The sequence below is a fragment of the Leptidea sinapis genome, chromosome 33 (genome assembly GCF_905404315.1).
Source record: "Leptidea sinapis chromosome 33, ilLepSina1.1, whole genome shotgun sequence".
In the NCBI taxonomy this organism is placed as follows: Eukaryota; Metazoa; Arthropoda; class Insecta; order Lepidoptera; family Pieridae; genus Leptidea; species Leptidea sinapis.
Window position 1 is genome coordinate 7,937,384 of NC_066297.1, and position 19,231 is coordinate 7,956,614.

General features: G+C 36.7%; 3 protein-coding genes across 3 annotated transcripts; 2 read left to right on the plus strand and 1 right to left on the minus strand.

Moving 5' to 3' along the window:
- The first annotated feature begins 191 nt into the window (after positions 1–191).
- On the plus strand, positions 192–15,218 carry LOC126974728 (isocitrate dehydrogenase [NAD] subunit gamma, mitochondrial-like). Its single transcript, XM_050822336.1, has 7 exons — positions 192–550; positions 4,033–4,147; positions 6,401–6,552; positions 8,309–8,453; positions 9,197–9,339; positions 10,615–10,766; positions 12,382–15,218. The coding sequence occupies exons 1-7, from the start codon at positions 312–314 to the stop codon at positions 12,600–12,602; spliced, it is 1,167 nt and encodes a 388-aa protein (XP_050678293.1). The 5' UTR covers positions 192–311; the 3' UTR covers positions 12,603–15,218.
- A 143-nt stretch (positions 15,219–15,361) lies between these two features.
- LOC126974735 (uncharacterized) lies at positions 15,362–17,788 on the plus strand. The gene is made up of 2 exons (XM_050822346.1): positions 15,362–15,981; positions 17,062–17,788. The coding sequence occupies exons 1-2, from the start codon at positions 15,655–15,657 to the stop codon at positions 17,668–17,670; spliced, it is 936 nt and encodes a 311-aa protein (XP_050678303.1). The 5' UTR covers positions 15,362–15,654; the 3' UTR covers positions 17,671–17,788.
- LOC126974725 (putative nuclease HARBI1) lies at positions 15,774–18,426 on the minus strand. The gene is made up of 2 exons (XM_050822329.1): positions 17,804–18,426; positions 15,774–16,813 (listed from the first exon to the last, which is right to left on the minus strand). Exons 1-2 carry the CDS (start codon positions 18,209–18,211, stop codon positions 16,004–16,006), a joined length of 1,218 nt encoding a protein of 405 aa, XP_050678286.1. The 5' UTR covers positions 18,212–18,426; the 3' UTR covers positions 15,774–16,003.
- Positions 18,427–19,231: the final 805 nt, after the last annotated feature.

Here is a 19,231-nt window from a genome sequence, read left to right on the forward strand (position 1 = left end):
ATGAAGAATAGGTGTGATTTTTATACAAGAAAACTAAGTTTTGTTGGAATATGTCGAACCTACAGTAAATTCTACATACACAATTTAATACATATTCTACTTGACTTTTTGTCGTTCAGAGAAAACATCTAGTTTCAGGTGTAAAAATGTCATGATTGACATTTGACAATGTCATTAACATCTGATATTTAATTTCTTGGCGTAAGCGACGACGATTTTGGAAGTCGCAAATCGTTTTTTTCTGCCTGTGATTACTTAACCAAGTCGAATACAAGTTGTATTTTAAGAATAAAATTCCCTTAAAACACAAAATGGCAGTTAGACTGTTATCAAAAGTAAAAGTTATCCCCGAGCTACGAAATGCTGCTTGCGCCAGCTCGGCCGCTGCTCCAGCTACATTATCAGATTTTGATCTCCAACATAAGACTCCTGTGATTCGGAAGCAGAAGTTAATACCTAAGGCTCAATACGGTGGACGTCATGCTGTTACTATGCTCCCCGGTGGTGGAATTGGCCCGGAATGTATGGGTTACGTCAGAGAAATCTTCAAGTAAGTACAAAACCAATTCGATCGAGTAAATCATCACGTGAGCATCTACTACTGAGTGAAATTTAATCCAAGCAGCACAATTGCATCAAGACTAATAATTATAACATAAATCTGTCCTTATTCAAACTTAAATAAAAAAAACAAGAGTTTTTACATAAACACTGTTAGTGCACTTGCAACAATAAAATAATTTAACAATATTAAATTAAATTATTAGGTGCCTGCATAAAATTCATTTTTTGTGATACTTCTATAATTTTTATTGAATTGTCGGGTATTTCCAAACTGGTTTTGATGAATTAATGAAATTATACTTAATCTTTTAACTATGGAATAGATATTGGGACGCAGTTTTCATAATTTGATTATAAAAAAATCGGTATCCTTATTGATGTAGGTACAGACAAACCTGCCTACTACTAGCATTTACTCAAGCCATTCATAAATAACATCCAGAATTTACAGACTTATTATCTGACTAGACGGTTTTCATCCAAGCTTGTTAACCTAACCTAACACAATATATTTGTACATTAAAACAGGGTATGGAAAATTACAAGGATTTTAATAAACCTCTACGAGTGGCTGTAATTGCTTTCTGCAAGTCATTTGATATATCTGGAAAGTTTTACATCCATACTATTTTTTTTTATGGAATAGGAGGACAAACGAACGTATGGGTCACCTGGTGTTAAGTGAACACCGCCACACACGTTCTCCTGCAACACCAGAGGAATAAAATAATGTTGCCGGCCTTAAAGGAAGATGTACACGCTTTTTGCGAAGGTACCCATGTCATATCGTCCCGGAAACACCACACAAGGAAGCTCATTCCACAGCTTAGTAGTACGTGGAAGAAAGCTCCTTGGAAACGGCACTGTGGAGGACTGTCACACATCCAGATGGTGGGGATGATATCCTAACTTGTTGCGTGTCGTGCGAAGGTGGAATTTGGTGGCAGGAATCAGGTTAAACAGTAAATAGTTAATAGTACATACATACAATACTACATAGTAAATTAAAAAAATGACCTTATAGAAGGTACCTATATATATTTTATGAATTTTATAATTATGGGAAAAATTAGGAAAAAAAAACTAGGAATAGTTATTACTAGATACAAACATTAACTTGTTATGCTCAGTACTCTGTTTAGTTAGTAAGTCTTACTGGGCAGTGGAACTTAACAACTTTTTTAAGAATGCTATACCGTAGGCTAAACATGTATAGCATAGTTTTACTTTCGAGGTATAACATATAATATTGTATAATTTTAATTCTTTCTTCTTAGTCGGACACTCTTGTCAGAGTGGTCGTGGTTGCGCTGACGAGGTACATGGTGGAGTGTTCGGTGGGTCAACATCCTTTCTGAGGGTAGATCTCCTGGCGATGTGCTTCCATTTCTGACGGTTAGAGGCGTTGCGAGTACACTGGACTATGGTGGACTCAGTAGCCTTTGTGATGGCGTCTATCCAGCGGGTTGGCGATCGACCGCGTGCTCTCTTGCCTTCCACCTGGCCCTGAACTACCAGTCTCTCCATCGAGTTCTCATTTCTAGAGACGTGACCAAAGAACTTCAGTATTCTTAGTTGCACAATTGACGATAGTCTGTCTTTAATACGAAGCTCTTTGAGGATGGATACATTGGTGCGAAATGCCGTCCACGGGATCTTTAGGAGGCGTCTCCAGCACCACATCTCTAATGCATCGATTTTACAGCGGTCCTGCAGTCTCAGAGACCAAGTTTCGGCTCCATAGAGAAAGATTGGAAACACAAGGCATTTCATCAATCTGACTTTAGTCTTCTTGGTAATCCTCCTGTCCCTCCAAATCTTTCCCAGTTGTTCCACTGCAGACCTGGTGATGGCGCACCGTCGTCTGATCTCGTCGCCACATCCTCCAGTACTTGATATAGTAGAACCAAGATAAATATAGGTCTGAACCACTTCACAGTTGGCTACATAGGGTACGTTGGTTACAATTTGTTCGGCCCGGTCTACTATCATCACCTTCGTCTTGTCTCGGTTAATAATAAGTCCGAATTGGAGACTGGTACTTTCTAGACGGTTTAGAAAATTTTCCATATCTTCTCTAGTCTGTGCGAGAAGGGTAGTATCATCAGCGTATCTGAGGTTATTTATCACGCGTCCCCCAACAGATATTCCTTTGTTCCAATCTTCCAAGACAATGCGCATAATATACTCTGTGTATATGTTAAAGAGTAATGGCGATAAGATGCATCCTTGTCGTACACCGGCCTCAGTCTTGAATTCGCTTGAAAGGGTATCATCCACTCGTACCGCTGCAGTACCGTGCTCATACAACCTCCTCAATAGAACTATTAAATGGGATGGTACACCCATTTCCGCAAGTATCTTCCAAAGGTGTGTCCATATGACCGTGTCAAATGCTTTGCGAAAGTCCACAAAGCAGATGTAAAGGGTTGTATTGAATTCTCTGGCCTTCTCAATAATCTGACGCAGTATAAGAATTTGTTCCCGAGTGCCTCTTCCCTTAACAAATCCGGCTTGCTCGGGTGCAATCTGCCTTGAGAGGTAGGCCAACAGCCTTGTATTAATTATGTGGAGCATCACCTTACTTGCATGAGATATCAAGGATATGAGTCGGTAGTTGATGCATTTCTTGGTGGACCCTTTTTTGTGCAGTAGAATGAAAATTGATTTTGACCAATCGTCAGGCCATATTCCAGTCTCCCATATTTTACAGCAGATGGTATATAAAATATCAACTCCAGGTTCTCCCATCGCTTTGAGGACTTCTATTGGGATCTCATCACAACCTATGGCTTTATTGCATTTGAGGTCTGTAATTGCTGCTCGTACTTCATCCCGCATGATGTCGGGTTCATGGTCAAGTGTGTTGTGGGGAGAACATGTGAAGCTTAGTACCAAATTATTGGAAAATAATGATTGACAATATTCCTTCCACACATTCACGATATCCTTTATCTCCGTAACCGTATTCCCAGCGGAGTCCTCAACAGCCCACGTCTTAGGTTTAAATTGGCGTGTTATGTATCGCACCTTATCATGCAGATCTTTGGTTTGATATTTGTCGGAGTGCTGTTCCAGTTCATGACATATCTTACTCAGATGGTTATTGCGGTCACGTCGGCAAGCAGCTTGTATGATAGCTGACTTGGCATTTAGCTTCGTAATCTAGCACCACTGGCTTTAAGTTTTCGGCGCTCTTCAACTAAATGCCAGGTTTCTTCCGTCATCCAATGTTGTCATTTTGGTAAGACTGTTTTCGGTTGTGACTCAGCAATCGCCTCCACAATATATGTTTTTGCCGAGATCCACAAGTAGTTAAAGTCATTGTTTCCGATACCTGCTCTCCATGCGGCATGTCTGTTCTGTATCGAGGTGGTTAGTGACTTTCGATCTTTCACCTCCATTCTTCTAGCCATTTTAATACTATAATTTTAATTTTAATACTTAGATTAATTATATACATTATAGATATATTGGTGCGCCTGTGGACTTTGAAGTGGTGGACATTGATCCAACAATGGATAACGATGAAGATGTTCAATATGCAATCACAACAATTAAGAGGAATGGTGTGGGAATTAAGGTACGTTGATTCTTTGGGGTTCCAATCCAATGAAAAACATTTAGTGAGTTAGTCTAGCTGGACTGTTTTTGAATTTAATCCAATCTAGAGGGATTGGAGCATCGTGCATGTCCATTTGCCTTCTTACTCTAACCAGAAGGAGGCTGCTTTGCACAGGATGCCAGCTAGATTATGGATACTACAACGGCACCTTTTTATGCCATGACACAGTAATGTGTAAGCATTATTATGTTTTGGTTTGAAGGGCGCCATAGCTATTGAAATCACTTGGCAAATGAGCCTTAACGTCTTATGTCACATGGTGCCGAATGCAATCTCAGTGCCACTCAGAGTTTTTATGTTTTTCACGGATCCTGAGCTGCACTTCATTGTAATGGGCAGCCGGTATCAATTACCATCAGCTTAACGTCCTGCTCGTCTACTACCTTACTGTCATAAAAATAACGTTTCATGTTGGCGACGCGGACGCGAGGCACTGTGAACAACTGCTGAAATTCACTTCATTCGATACAGTCATAAAATTGTAGGATCTTTGCAGACGATGATTTCTTTGCACGCTGTTGTCGGGCATACAGCGATGTCTACAGACGCGCCGTGATAGCGTGTTTGTGTAGTTGTATCCACACACGTTTAGCTATTTTTATTAGATACTCTGTTATGTTATCTCTGGTCGGGTGCACCGGCGTGCAATGAAGAGCTGCTCGAATTATCACGGATTTCTGCCAAGAGTACAACACAAACCCTCAACATTACTGAAATATGAAGTTATTTCTACTGTAAGGGATGGCCGGGAGACCCTACTCGAACCGCTTAGGGATTCTCTGCCACTTAAATCCAATAGTCCTTGAGGACGGTAAATTTAGCTATTCCTCGATTTATTTATTTACATAGACTTATGAGGGTAAACGATGTATTGAATGCTATACAATACAATACATACAAAAATTCACTAGCAAAACAATTGTAGGTACTTCGCTTAGTAATAAACAAAGCTATTGTTATCTTAAAATAAAAATTCCGCCTTCGTAAGAAGTATTAATATTAAGAGGTAACATAGTATCACCTTATTAATGACTTAAGAGTATGTTTATAATAATAATACATAATAAATTTAATTGTAAGGCTAATAAAAAAAAACTATGTTTAAAAAACCGACTTCAAAAACGGAAAAGTATGAAATAACTAAAAAGTTAATCTTATACACCTCTTATGCAAACCTTTAATAAAGTACTATTATTTATATGTGCTACCTATTGATAGGTTTTAAGTCGGTGCCAAGCCCTAAACAAAATAAAACTTAATATTATAAACAGCTTACTTACTGTAATTATTATACAGGTTGTCTGGCAACGCGTGTCTGGCTTTCTCTACCTACTATTACATTTGGCTTGGCACTGACTTCAAAGCTATCAATATGTAGCACATACAAATAATAGTATTGTATTAATATTCAAGGTAAAGGTTTGCATAAGAGGTGTATAAGATTAACTTTTTAGTTATTTCATACTTTTCCGTTTTTGAAGTCGGTTTTTTAAACATAGTTTTTTTTTACTTTTTAGTATCTGTTAATAATAATATATAATCAACCTGAATGAAAACTCATAAAAAAGCCGTACACAAGACGCAATTATATCATTGAGATAGACAAAAAAATTAATAAAAAATGTTCATAAAATGAAAACTACTCGGACAAACTCTATAAAAATTTTATGGGACCAAATGGCATCTATTCTGCATCGAAGTATAGAAGAATTACGTAAATCGGATCATAAATCTCAGAGTAATTGGTGTTCATATATAAAATAATACAGATCGAATTGATAACCTCCTCCTTTTTGAAGTCGGTTAAAAATATAAAGGACATTCAATTTAAGAAAAAATAACATGAAAATGCGCTTACAAATTCATAAGATTTACATATAATTTTCCTCACATGTTGAATATTAGCATTAACTAAAAACCAATTATATTAAAACATTTCTATGATCCACTTGAATATAGTATATAGTACAATAATTTTACTATGATAACTCTATACATCATAACACTAAATGATATTTAACACTTGGGCAGTCAGGTGACCAACAGCCAGCTTATCCACCACCTTGGACTGCCCCAACAAGTAGTGTATAATAGCTGAGAGCAATTCCTTAACAGTCACCATTTTCGTCTACCAACTTAATAATATGATACTACCAACTCCATAATAAAGTGTCATTATTTTTGAATTGATTAGACTTTTATGTTCTGCAGGGTAACATCGAGACGAAAAGTGAGGCGGCATACGTCACATCAAGGAATGTAGCACTTCGGAATGAGTTGGACATGTATGCCTATGTGCTAAACTGCAAGTCCTTTGCTGGTGTACCGACAAGGCATAAGGACATCGATATTACTATCATTAGGTAAAAAAAAGATTATTTTGGACCAATGAAATTCAGCCATCGAAAGCAAGATTATAAGCAGATACCTTTGTTTTTGCCAATTTTTTTCCGAAATATTGTCGAGGCGATGGTCATCCTAACACCTGTTAGTAAGTGACACGGTCTGCCCATAATTTTATCCTTTGTTGAAAACTTTTGCCAATTTTTTTCGGAAATATTGCCGAAGCGATGGTCGCCTTAACATCTGCTAGTAAGTGACATGCTGTGCCCATAATTTTATCCTTTGTTGAAAACTTTTGCCATTTTTTTTTTGGAAATATTGAGGCGCAATAGTTGCCTTAACATCTGTTAATAAGTGACATGCTGTGCCCATAATTTTATCCTTTGTTGAAAACTTTTGCCAATTTTGTTTGGAAATATTGACGACGCGATGGTCGCCTTTAAATCTGTTAGTAAGTGACATGCTGTGCCCATAATTTTATCCTTTGTTGAAAACTTTTGCCAATTTTTTTCAATAGTAACTAATGGTCATCCTTACACTTGATACTTAGCTTAATGTAGTTTTTGAAAGACCCAAGAACTGAGCGGCATCACAATTGCCCACGTCACTTTGAGATATAAGAAGAAGAGATTTAATTTATTTTAGTTTGGCTCGTTTAAAATAACATTTACGGCATAGTATGTTACTATGCCGTTTCTAATAAAAAGTTTTTCAGTGTTTTAATAAATTCATTTTCATCATTTTTGCTTCGAATTTTGTTTGGCAGATTATATATTTTATATACAATACATAAGGACTCGATGTATGTAGTACTAAATTTGATTTTGGGAGGTTTAATTTATTTATATATCTTTCGGGATATCGACGGGGTTTATTTTCTTTCTTTGTGTAATTGTGTAGTGTCTCATTAGCACAGTGATTAATTAATAAACTAGCTACGGCGCCCTGCAAACTGAAACACAATTATGCTTGCACATGACTGCTTCATGACAGAAATAGGTAGAACTGTTACCTAGCTGATATCCTGAGCAAAGAAGCCTCCTATTGGTGAAAACATAGTCATGATACCAAATGGGTAAATCTACAGGCATCCTATTATTAAGACTCAGCTGTCACAGACATATGGACGGTTCGCTGAATCTTAGCCCCGATTTCACAAATGACACTACAAACTAAGTTTAATAAAACTCAGTTTTACTTAAACTAGTTCAAATGCCAGTTTTGATCTCGATTAAAGAGACAAAGCGCTTTCACCATTACATTATTGGCGCGTTCATGAAATCTTTCTTTACATTGCCACAATATAATATGTCAAAAAGCTGGAAAACCGTCATTGTTAAGTATGGACTATGGACAGTATAAAAATTCTTTATGTCAATGTTTCTATTCACTTTCGGTTATTTTTTAAAGTGATAATACTCCTGGCATAAAAATAATAGAGAAGTCCTACGCCCAAGTGTGTCGTAAAAGGCGTCCTAACGGGCATTTACCAGTGGGAGGCTTCTTTGCACAGGCTAGATTATTGGTACCACAACGGCGCCTACTTCAGCACATTATTGTGTTTCGGTCTGAAAGGCGCCTTACCTACTTAAATTACTGGGCAAATGAGACTTGACACCTTATGTCTCAAGGTGCCTTGCGCAATTGTAGTGCAGCTCAGAATTTTTGGGTTCTTCAAGAATCCTGAGCATTGCATTCAAATGGGCAGAGAGTATCAGTGACCATCAGTTGAACGTGCTCGTCTCGTCCCTTATTTTCATTAAAAAAATGTTTCAGGCAGAACACAGAAGGCGAGTACGCCATGTTGGAGCATGAGTCTGTCCGAGGGGTCATCGAGTCCATGAAGGTGGTGACTGCAAGTAACTCGGAGAGAGTAGCGCGGTACGCGTTCGAGTATGCCAAGAAGAACGGCAGGAAGAAGGTACACTCCTAACTGTTATTATCTCCTAGTAGCTAATACTTACTTCGGTTTGGTAAGGTTTGGTTAGAACAGTTAAAACAGAACCCAATTGTAGGCGTCCCCCCCCCCATTAACAAATTAGAGAGGGGGGAGGGTAGTTTTTTTTGTTTTTTCTTTAAAACTATGTGTTACGTTGTAATAAGAGTGGTAGCTCTTGAATCGCGGACCAAAGTTCTATTCATTAATATTGGTTAGTTAGAACAGTTAAAACAACGCACGAGCCGAGCGTAGCGTGCCGCGGCAGCGGCCGGCGAGAGCCAGTAACGAATTCTAGGCGTTTCCCTTTCTTTCCTCCCCATAAAAATGTCCCAATCCTTAGAAATATCATAATTTGAAGTTAGGTTATAATACTTATAATGCTTTTTTCTCTGGAACCGTACATTACCTTGTAATAAGAGTGGTAGCATTATAATCGTGGACTAAAACTCTATCAATTACAATATTTTTTACCTCATAATTTATGCTACGGGGTGCTAAGTTTTAACCTTTAAATGAGATAAATGTATTGGCCCAGAACCGCTACCCAGGAGATTCTATTAACTCTTTAGTAAATCCTTTTGTAATTGGAATACTTGATACAGAAATTTAGATGAGTACCGCATTGAATGGTGCGAAAATGTAATTTTCGAACAGCACAATCTATACAGGCTCCGCTAAATGCATATTTTGAGCTAGAGTTTTGAAGAAATATTTTTCTATTCCAGGTGACAACAGTACACAAAGCCAACATCATGAAGCTCTCTGACGGACTGTTTCTAGAAACTTCCAGACGAATGGCGAAGGAATACCCCGAAATAGAACACAACGATATGATCATTGACAACTGCTGTATGCAACTTGTTGCCAGGTATGCTTGGACTATAATTATTAATTTCTACTTAATATGGCTTTAAAAGTGTATCCAAGTGGCTACCATTGGCCCACTCCTACCGCTGCCTTTCAGCCAAATGCATTCATGGATACACTCTGAAAAGAGGTGCACTTAGGAGATATATAGTGGTTTTTAGGGTATTTATATTTATTTCATAATGGTATTGAACTAAACTCCAACACTTGTTAAACTACTATATTCCATGGATCCAATCTTAGAATAATAACGCTTAAAACGTGAGTAGGCCCAAGCGAAATGAAGCAGTTTCAATGTTATCGTTTATGACCACATACGTTTCCTGCCGCGTCAGTGTCATTCTGTCAACTTCCAGGACAATCAGTGCGCGAAATTTAATTGAAAAGTGACTTACTGTGGTACTCCTTCTCGAGGGTGCAGAGAACGAATTTGGGATCATTTTCTAAAACCAAGCGCAATTTTATGATTTCAACGATTTTAGTGCCATGTGGCACAACAATTTCCGAAAGATGCCTATAAGTAGTTTAGCATTAGGGTTATCATTGTAACCACCACGCATACGAAAAGCCCCGAAAGAATTTCTAACCACAGCCATCTTCGATTTAAAAAATGATCCCAAATTCGTTCTCTGCACGCTCGTGAACCTCGGATACGATATCCATATTGTTCAAATGATAATTTTGCACGGCGACCATCTTGTATTTCAAAAATGATCCCAAATTTGTTCTCTGCACCCTTAAAACCTCGGATATAGCTGGGAACGGCGACTCTATCATCTCGAGTTTCAAAAAACAACGGTTCTAAAAAACATCTTTACTTACACTTCAATTTATAGAATATAAATTTATACTTCTGATTAATCATCCTAGAAATATTCCAATTCCTCTAACATAAATTACTATTAATTTTATTACTGATCTAGGGAAATGTCTATTCACTTGCAACATTATTTGGCTCTCTGTGTGCGTGTTGGCGAATGTAAGTACGTGACGCTCACGCACACATTAATTATAGTGTTACTTCTATATTGACAGGAACTATGAATGAAACTATCGTTCTAAGCTATCTTGAAGCATAAGATTTTAAGTCTCATTTGCCTAGTAATTTCACTAGTTACAGCGCTCTTCAGACCGAAACACAATAATGCTTACATATTACTGTCTCACGGCAGAAATAGTCGCCGTTGTGGAACCCATAATCTAGGCGGCATCCTGCGCAAAGGAGTCTCCCCCTGGTATACTTACTATAACTGTTATATTTTCTTTCACTTTTCAGACCACACCAGTTCGACGTGATGCTGATGACTAATCTATACGGCTCCATTGTGTCCAATGTCGTCTGCGGTATCCTGGGTGGTGCCGGTCTTCTCTCCGGCAGGAACTACGGAGATCACTATGCTGTCTTCGAACCTGGCACTAGGAATACAGGTGAGAATTCAGATTCCTTATAATTAGTTTATTACTAACTGACTTTGACTCAACGCAATTTATACTTTACAAATAAAAATGAACTTGTCAAAAGGTATTGGCCAAGCTATTGATAATCTAGTATAAATTAGATAAGTTATAAACACTAAACATGTAATATATTTTTTGAAGTTTTTTTTTATAGAATAGGAGGACAAACGAGCGTACGGATCACCTGATGTAAAGTGATCACCGCCACCCACATTCTCTTGCAACACCAGAGGAATCACAAGAGTGGTGTACACGCTTTTTTTGAAGGTACCCATGTCGTAACGTTCCGGAAACACCGCACAAGGAAGCTCATTCCACAGCTTTGCTGTACGTGGAAGAAAGCTCCTTGAAAACCGCACTGTGGAGGACCGCCACACATCCAGATGGTGGAGATGATATCCTAACTTGTGGCGTGTCGTGCGAAGGTGGAAGTATATTAACATTTGGTGCGTGTAAAAAAAATTACGCATATTTTTCAAATTTTTTCTGGTTTACGATTACTGCAACCCACAGCCTCGTTTATATTGAGCAACTTTGCTTGCTGGTATCATAATATATTATTGTGACATTTGTGTCATGTGAGACCCACACTCGTGTTTGATGCCATTCTGCATTATGTACAGTGATATAAACTACTAGCTGACCCGGCAAACGTTGTTTTGCCATATAAAGTATAATTCACGCGATAGTTTTATAAGTAATAAAATATTGCCTATATTATAGCCTGTACATCATTTTGTTCTATTGTCAATAGTTTTTGCAGCGCACGCAAAAATAGGTTTTCGATTTTACACCTTGTGTTACAAAATAGCAATTTTATTACGGATCCCTAATTTTGAAAAAAAAAACATAGCCTATAGCCTTCCTCGATAAATGGATTACCCAACACTGAAAGAATCATTCAAATCGGACCAGTAGTACCAGAGATTAGCGCGTTCAAACAAACAAATAAACAAAAAACACTGCAGCTTTATAATATTAGTATAGATTATTATATCAAATAGCTATTAATTTATATTCCTAGAATGAAATGAATCTACTTAAATTTCAAATTCAAATATTTTTATTCAAAATAGGATATAAAATCACTTATTGAAAGTCAAAAACTACCACTCATTTCAAAATGTATGCCTCAGACCTGAGAAGAGCGGGCGCAACAAACGCAGCGGGCCTTATTTTTTTTTTTATATAAAAATATGGTTACAATGTAAAATCGTACAGTAAAATTTATTATTTAATAGCCTGTGGGCGGTCACTCAATTCCCAATCAGTGGTATCATTAAGAAAGTCATTTATGTTATAGTAACCTTTACCACACAATCGTTTTTTTAACAATTAATTTCGTAATACATTTGTTTTGATCATTATCTGGGAGCTTTTTAAATAACCATATATAAGATACAAGGCCCCACAAAAGACTTACTAACTCGAATTAGCCGAGTAGTAGATGTTATAAGTTTGTTTATGCCTGGTGTTAACATTTTGTTTATGACAGTTTCTAGCAAATTCACTTATGTGTCTCACTTTATGACTATCACTATGTAACTCCTTACCAATGGGCTCATAATCTTTTTACATTTTACAGGTACTGCCATTGCCGGCAAGAATGTTGCCAACCCCATAGCAATGATAAACGCTTCAATAGACATGCTTGAACACCTGGGACACCACTTCCACGCGGATCTGATCCGTAGAGCGCTGAACAAGACGGTCAACATTGATCGTATCCTCACCCCGGACGTCGGTGGAACCGCATCGAGTACAGAAGTTGTTGGTTCAATCATCGGTAACATTGGCAAGTGCTAGTTGGTCAATTTGATTGTGAACCGCTGTGTGACAAACGTCAATGTGTTTATTAAGCTCTCGTGTGATTATAATTACCCCTTAGCGTTTTAAACACAATGTTTTTACATACCCCAGAGTTAAACACAGACGGCCTTACAAATAAACCTGGTATAAATAACTGATGATAAACAAAGAAAATGCAAAATGTTTACATTATCGTTGACAACACTGTCAATATAATGATAATTCTGAAGTTTTCCCAATGACAAGCTGCCTTGCAAATAAACGCGGGAAACGTTATACGTCCGAACAAACCATTCGTAAGCAAAATGTCTATTTGTAAACATTTTACATATTCTTGGTTTATGCTTAGTTATAACTTTATGCCAATTTTATTTGTAAGGCAGTAAGATTCTTAATACCCCAGAATTAAACACAGAGATATTAAATACCCCAGAGTAATACACAGTGATTTTAAATACCCCAGAGTAAGACATGAGTGTTTCAAACAACCTCGGAGTACATAAAAACCATAGGGTGGGTTTAAAAGACCAAAATGTTTAAATACAAAGATCTATGAGTTAGTCAATTTTTATTTTGTTTTAATAAAAAAAATGGTTTACAAATAATTAATAATCAAAATAGGAGTTAAAATGCATAATAACCTATATTAATATCACCAATTATGTTTTGTCCTAATATACAAAAATTGCATCCCGGAGAAAGCTAGACACACCTCATTGATAAAATAACTTATGTTAAATATGACTATATCTTTAAAAAAATGCTAAATTTAATATTAGAAGAGTTTAATTTTCAAAGTTATTCAAAAATTAGAGGCTTGATTTCAGTTGCCCCAAAATTTACTCTATAATTGTAAAATATTACTATTTCTTCTTGATGACTAATTTACTTTTGGATTTTATCAAAAGATTCGCATTGTTAACATGAAAACTATGGTGGGTAACAAAACAGATTGTCGAATGATTTTGTTAATGCGGAATTTTAAAATATAATTATTTTGTTAATTGTAATCAATGACAATAAAGATCGCTCAAATATAAATATATTTAAGCAAATTGAAATATTTATTTAATAAAAGCAATATGGTACAAAAAATATTTGTTAAGTGAAAAGTGAATGACAATTCCTCCATACTCTAGTATGTTAGCGGAAAACGCATCGTTTCACTGATTACAAACATTTAATTTCGCTTGAAATAATATTTTTTTTTTACATTTTATTTATTAATAACTGAATAATATTATCAAACGAAAAAATATTTAGGATGTGGCGTATAGTTTCCAAAATATTAAGGTAAAGCTTAAAGCTGTGACGTCCATAAACTGCACTACGCGATACGCGCGTTTCGCGCCCTAGCTTATATTTAAGGCGACACTAAATGCCAGCGACCTTGAGCGATATGAGTTCACGGCTGCCGGCCCGCCATCTATGCAACAAAGCCAATATTTTCAAAATTCTTGCGTGGAAAACAGTTTATATGCGCACAATCCTCGTTATTCACTACTAATCTGAATAAATGAACCTACACAAAAAAGTACAAGCTATAAGAATAACTTTTCTGAGAGAAGTACCAAAAAAATGCGTCACGCCATGCCAAAAAACTTGTTTAACTTCAAAGAAAAGTGGTAGTTCAAAAAGGCTCGGCAGTGTTAACTATAACCAACAGCAAACATTAGCAACCTACAAATAAGACTTAAGGATATGTGTGACAGGATTAAGTAGTGTTCATAGCTCGAAATGCTATACTTTCACAAAACTTGTCTAAAAACACCATGTTTGCGTGTTTTCTGCTTACTCTTCACCTTAATGCTTCAAAACTAATTGACTTTACTAAAACAATTACATTTGTAGGCTTACGCTTATAGTTTCAAATTATTTGAGGTACGTCACATCTGTCAAACATTGAAACCAGGACTCGACAATACGGAGATAATTGTGGTGACAGTACTGCCCTGTACTAACTAACACTGCAGTCCACTTATATGTTAGCAACAAATGCTAATGAACTGTCCCTTTCGGCATAACACAATACACACACACCAGTGGGAGGCTCCTTTGCAGAGGATGCCGGCTAGATCATGGGTACCAAAACACATTTTTAAATTAAAATTGAAAACAATGATATAATTGGCAACAACTCGATAAATCTAGGTTATTATTTTAAATGTCAAAATCAAAAAGAAATTTCATCTAACAATCAAATTCGAGCACTTAGCAGGAAGTTCGAACACTCAACGCTAGAGAATGCTGTTACCAATCTCGTATATTTAGCGTCCTAAAAGCCTTGAAATCATTGGTCAATGCTACGGACGGAAATGCTGTCATTTGTCAATTAGTGGTTATTTATTACCTGTGACGTGGTTTAAGACGGCCATCTTGAACTGAACGGCTAGTATTTTATGTCTATTATCATGAAGGTTTGTAGAGTAAAACCTTTTTTCAAAATATTGCAATTGTCAACCCTATTACATAATGTATTGCGATTTCTTTACAATTTTTTGTAAACTAGATCTTATTTTAGGCCATTTTGTTTTTATAAACATTTGAGTTCTAGTATTATTTGTGTATTATTTATTTTAGTGTGTTAAGTGTTCATTAAAATGTTTATGTGAATTTGTTGTTTTATTTCTACCTAAAATAGAGAGATTCTTACAAGTACCGATAAAAGACTTTCGTACCAGAGATTATCAGTATCACTATATAAGTTTAGGTCAAAGAAATATATCTTATGAATGAACAGATCAAGTTACGTAATGGTGCTCCCACATTGCCGTTAGAAAATGTTTAATAACGTTAGTAAACATTTGTTAGCAAACATTTAATCACAAATAAATTTTCATGTTAGAAAATGTTTAGTAATGTTAGTAAAATGTGTTATCTTTTGTTTGTAAACATTTTATAAGGGTGATGGCGGGATAGGCGGTGCGGTGCGGTGGGGGTTAGAGTACGCAGGTCGCTGCGCGTGGTGTCTCGCTTGTCAGTTCCTTTGTGTCAGCGTGCATCGCTGTGCGTGTGTATTAGTGGTTGCGCGTGCGCCAAGCAATAAAATATGTCCGGTAATTGGAATAACGATGATGTTTACAAACTGATTGAAATGTTTCAAGCAAGAGAAGTACTATGGAACACGATGTCAGAGAGCTACAAAGACCGAAATAAAAAACACGATGCTTGGATGGAAATTGCCAGTGAATTTAATATGGATAAAAAAGTAATTGAAAAAAAGATTCGATCACTCGTAGGTCAATTTAACCGAGAATGTAAATCTAATAAATCTGGTGCAGGAGCTAATGAGTCAAGTAAATGGTTTGCATTTAAAAAACTCATGTTCCTTAAAGGCAAAAATATTCCAAGTTTAACTGTCGATGGAGGGTTGCAGGTGAGTTTTATTTTAACGTCTTTTAATAATATTTAGATGCCCAGTCCAAAAACCCTTCATTTGAAAAATATTCTGCGAATTCTTTTCTTATTTCTTTCCCATCATCTGTCAGGGATTCACATGCTTCAAGTGGTGTTAATTGCTGCTGTTCTAATCTCCATTGTCCATCGATACGTGTACCAGTTACTATGTCATCTCCATCATAGTATTGAGATGGAGCGTAAATCATGCTCGATTCAGTTTTTCTTATAAAATTATGCAGTAGCACGCATGTCATAATTAAAGTAGTAGTTTTTTCTGGATCTAATAATATTGTAGTTCGTAAAACTCTAAATCTGGCTGACAAAATCCCAAATGCGTTCTCTACTGTTCTCCTCGCACGACTCAGTCTATAACTGAAGATTCTTTCCTTAGAATTGCTATCCTGTGGTCCTGGAAAAGGTTTTAATAAGTGTTTTTGTAAAGGGAACGCATCATCTGTTACGAACACATAAGGAAGAGGTTTGTTTCTGCCTGGTAGTGAGCTGTCACTGGGTATTTTTAAACTATTGTCGTTAATTTTATTTCGAAATTTTGTGTTTGCGAAAACTCCGCCATCACTTATGCGTCCTTGGCAGCCAATATTCACGTACAGAAAGTTGTATTCTGCGTCCACTATCGCTAAAAGTACAACGCTGTAAAATCCTTTATAGTTGTAATATTCACTGCCGCTATCAATTGGCTTTTGTATGGCTACGTGCTTTCCATCGATACTTCCTAAGCAATTTGGGAAATTCCATTTTTCTTCAAATGAATTTGCCACGTGTAGCCACTCTTGAGGTGTTGTTGGTATCTGGAACAAAAATAGAAGATTAAGAAATAGGCGCGAAAAATAAATTTATAACTCGTTATTCTAACAAATTTTATTGGATATTTTTATTAAGTATGAAATATTAATAGAATACACTATAAAAAAATATGATTTCAGTTAAGGGTTGTTAAGTAATAGAAAAAGAAAATCGCGGTTATAGATTTTTTTACAATTTTAGCTAATTTGACGCGCCTATAACTTGAAATTATCGTTTAGTTCTATTCTTTCAGGGTAACGAAGAAAACAGAATTGCTTCAGAAAACACTCTCAGTTTGAACGAAACAGGAAATACTGTCACTGATGAAACTACGGGCACGCCTTTCGCCACCCCAAAACCATTTCGGAAAAGAAGACGGCCTGAAGTAGAACAAGATCCAACACAACAAGAAGCTGTAAATATTTTACAAAGAATGTACGAATCTAGAAAAAGCAGGGATGAAAATGACGCATTTGGAGAGTATGTCTCGATGAAACTGAAACAAATAAAAAACAGTCATGCTAAGAATACTGCTCAACATCACATTAACAATATTTTGTACAATGCGACAATGGGACAATATGATTTTCCAACAACCTTTACAGACCCAACCGCTAGTAGTTCCTGGGGATACAACTCTGAACCAAATCTATCCACTTTTTCGGAAAATAATGCTGACTGTAGCTCGAGAGGATACTACACCGCACCGAGTCCCTCGGCTTCATTTGAAACCAGTTCTTCGGATAACTCCAGGACACATACTCGTACCAGCGCAAGAACACAGAGTCCGTCTAATTTATCGGAATCAAGCCAAGATTCGACCCAATCATTAAACGATTTGTTGGAATCAATCAAAAATTAAAAAATACATGTTTGGTTTGTTAAGTATTAAAAAAATTATTAGTAAGGTAAGATAGGTACCTACCTAAAGTATGATTAGATTAGATCATATTAAAAGTAAATAAAAAAATAATTAAAAATGTTGTTTGACTTACCTGTATGTATTCCTTTAAAACCTCATTGAGAGCCTCGCACACTTCTGGTACGATAATAGATATCACTTGGTCTGACAACTTGAACACATTTCCAAGACTTTTATAACTGCTACCAGTTGCCAAAAATCTTAACGTTACCGCAAGTCTTTCCGTCACACTTACAGATTTTCTAAATGTAGTGTCTCGTTTGCCTATTTTTGCCCCAATTAAATTTTGTAGATATTCAAATTCGGAACTGTTCATTCTTATAAAATCTTTTAAGCAACCATCAATACCTAAATCCTTGAGATAGTCTGTGGCACTATATTTTCCTCTAGCTTTTAGCGTTTGGCGCATCCAATAAGAGCGCTTTTTCTTCTTTTTTAAACAAAAAATAAAAGCTATTCCAATGAGCAAATCTTCTTCCATTTTCGTGTAGACGTCCTCAGCCCTCAGAAGGCGAAACCAAACTGCGAGCCAATACTAGATGTTATAAAATGTTTAAACATTTTCCATCAATGTAGGAGCACTTATAACATGTAACAGTTTCTAACAAAGTGCAACAATTGTTAACATTTGTTAGTAAATGTTTTGGTGTTATAAAATGTTTACAAACATTTTATAACGGCAATGTGGGAGCACCATAAGAATGGTGCGCGAACATCAATTGTCAGTAAGTGCGAAAAAGACAGAACTTATCCTTTTCCCATACGAGAGGAAGTTGCCATAAAAAATTAGTAGGTAAAAAATGGGGTACTAGTCTAAAATCGTACTTTGGCTACTCTCCGATCTCCAGGATGGCGATGCGTTTAGCAGCTTATTAGTCTTTCTGGCACAGCCTGGGCTGTGGTATATGTAGATTAACTAACACGCACAATCAAGAGGCTTAGTGCGTAAATAATCCAGTCAAACTGAACTAAACTAAGTGTGGAACTGAACGAAGTTGTAAGAATCTCGTATTAATTATTTACAGCATCATCGTTTTACAAATTATACTATAACTAATGCAAAGAAAAATTTCTGCACGATTAAGTTAAAAAAATATTGCGTACATTAGATGTTTCTTTTTTTATATATGAGAGGGGGCAAACGGGCAAGAGGCTCACGGGATGAGGAGAGGTGAGGCAACCGCCCATGGACATCCGCAACAACAGGTGTGTCAAGAAATGCGTTGCCGGCCTTTAAGGTGGGAGTATGCTTTTTTCTTGAAGTTCCCTAAGTCGTATCTGTTCGGGAAGACCGCTGCCGGTAGTTGATTCCACAAAGTGGCTGTGCTAGGCAAGAAATTTCGAACAAAACGCGCGTTTGTGGAATGCCAGACGTCTACGTGATGCGGATGGTACTTTGCACGTAATGTCCGGTGGTGGAATTCGGCCGCTGGAATAAACCCGATCAGCTCCTCTGAGCACTCCCCGTGATAAATGCGGTAGAAGATGCAGAGAGAACCCA

Bases quoted from the DNA above. Each gene is read 5' to 3' on its own strand.
- LOC126974728 (XM_050822336.1), top strand. From the start codon at position 312: ATGGCAGTTAGACTGTTATCAAAAGTAAAAGTTATCCCCGAGCTACGA. The intron at 551-4,032 runs GTAAGTACAAAA...TATACATTATAG, and splicing joins TACGTCAGAGAAATCTTCAA to ATATATTGGTGCGCCTGTGG. The intron at 10,767-12,381 runs GTGAGAATTCAG...TACATTTTACAG, and splicing joins ACCTGGCACTAGGAATACAG to GTACTGCCATTGCCGGCAAG.
- LOC126974735 (XM_050822346.1), top strand. From the start codon at position 15,655: ATGTCCGGTAATTGGAATAACGATGATGTTTACAAACTGATTGAAATG. The intron at 15,982-17,061 runs GTGAGTTTTATT...CTATTCTTTCAG, and splicing joins CTGTCGATGGAGGGTTGCAG to GGTAACGAAGAAAACAGAAT.
- LOC126974725 (XM_050822329.1), bottom strand. From the start codon at position 18,211: ATGGAAGAAGATTTGCTCATTGGAATAGCTTTTATTTTTTGTTTAAAA. The intron at 16,814-17,803 runs GTAAGTCAAACA...TTTTTGTTCCAG, and splicing joins TTTTAAAGGAATACATACAG to ATACCAACAACACCTCAAGA.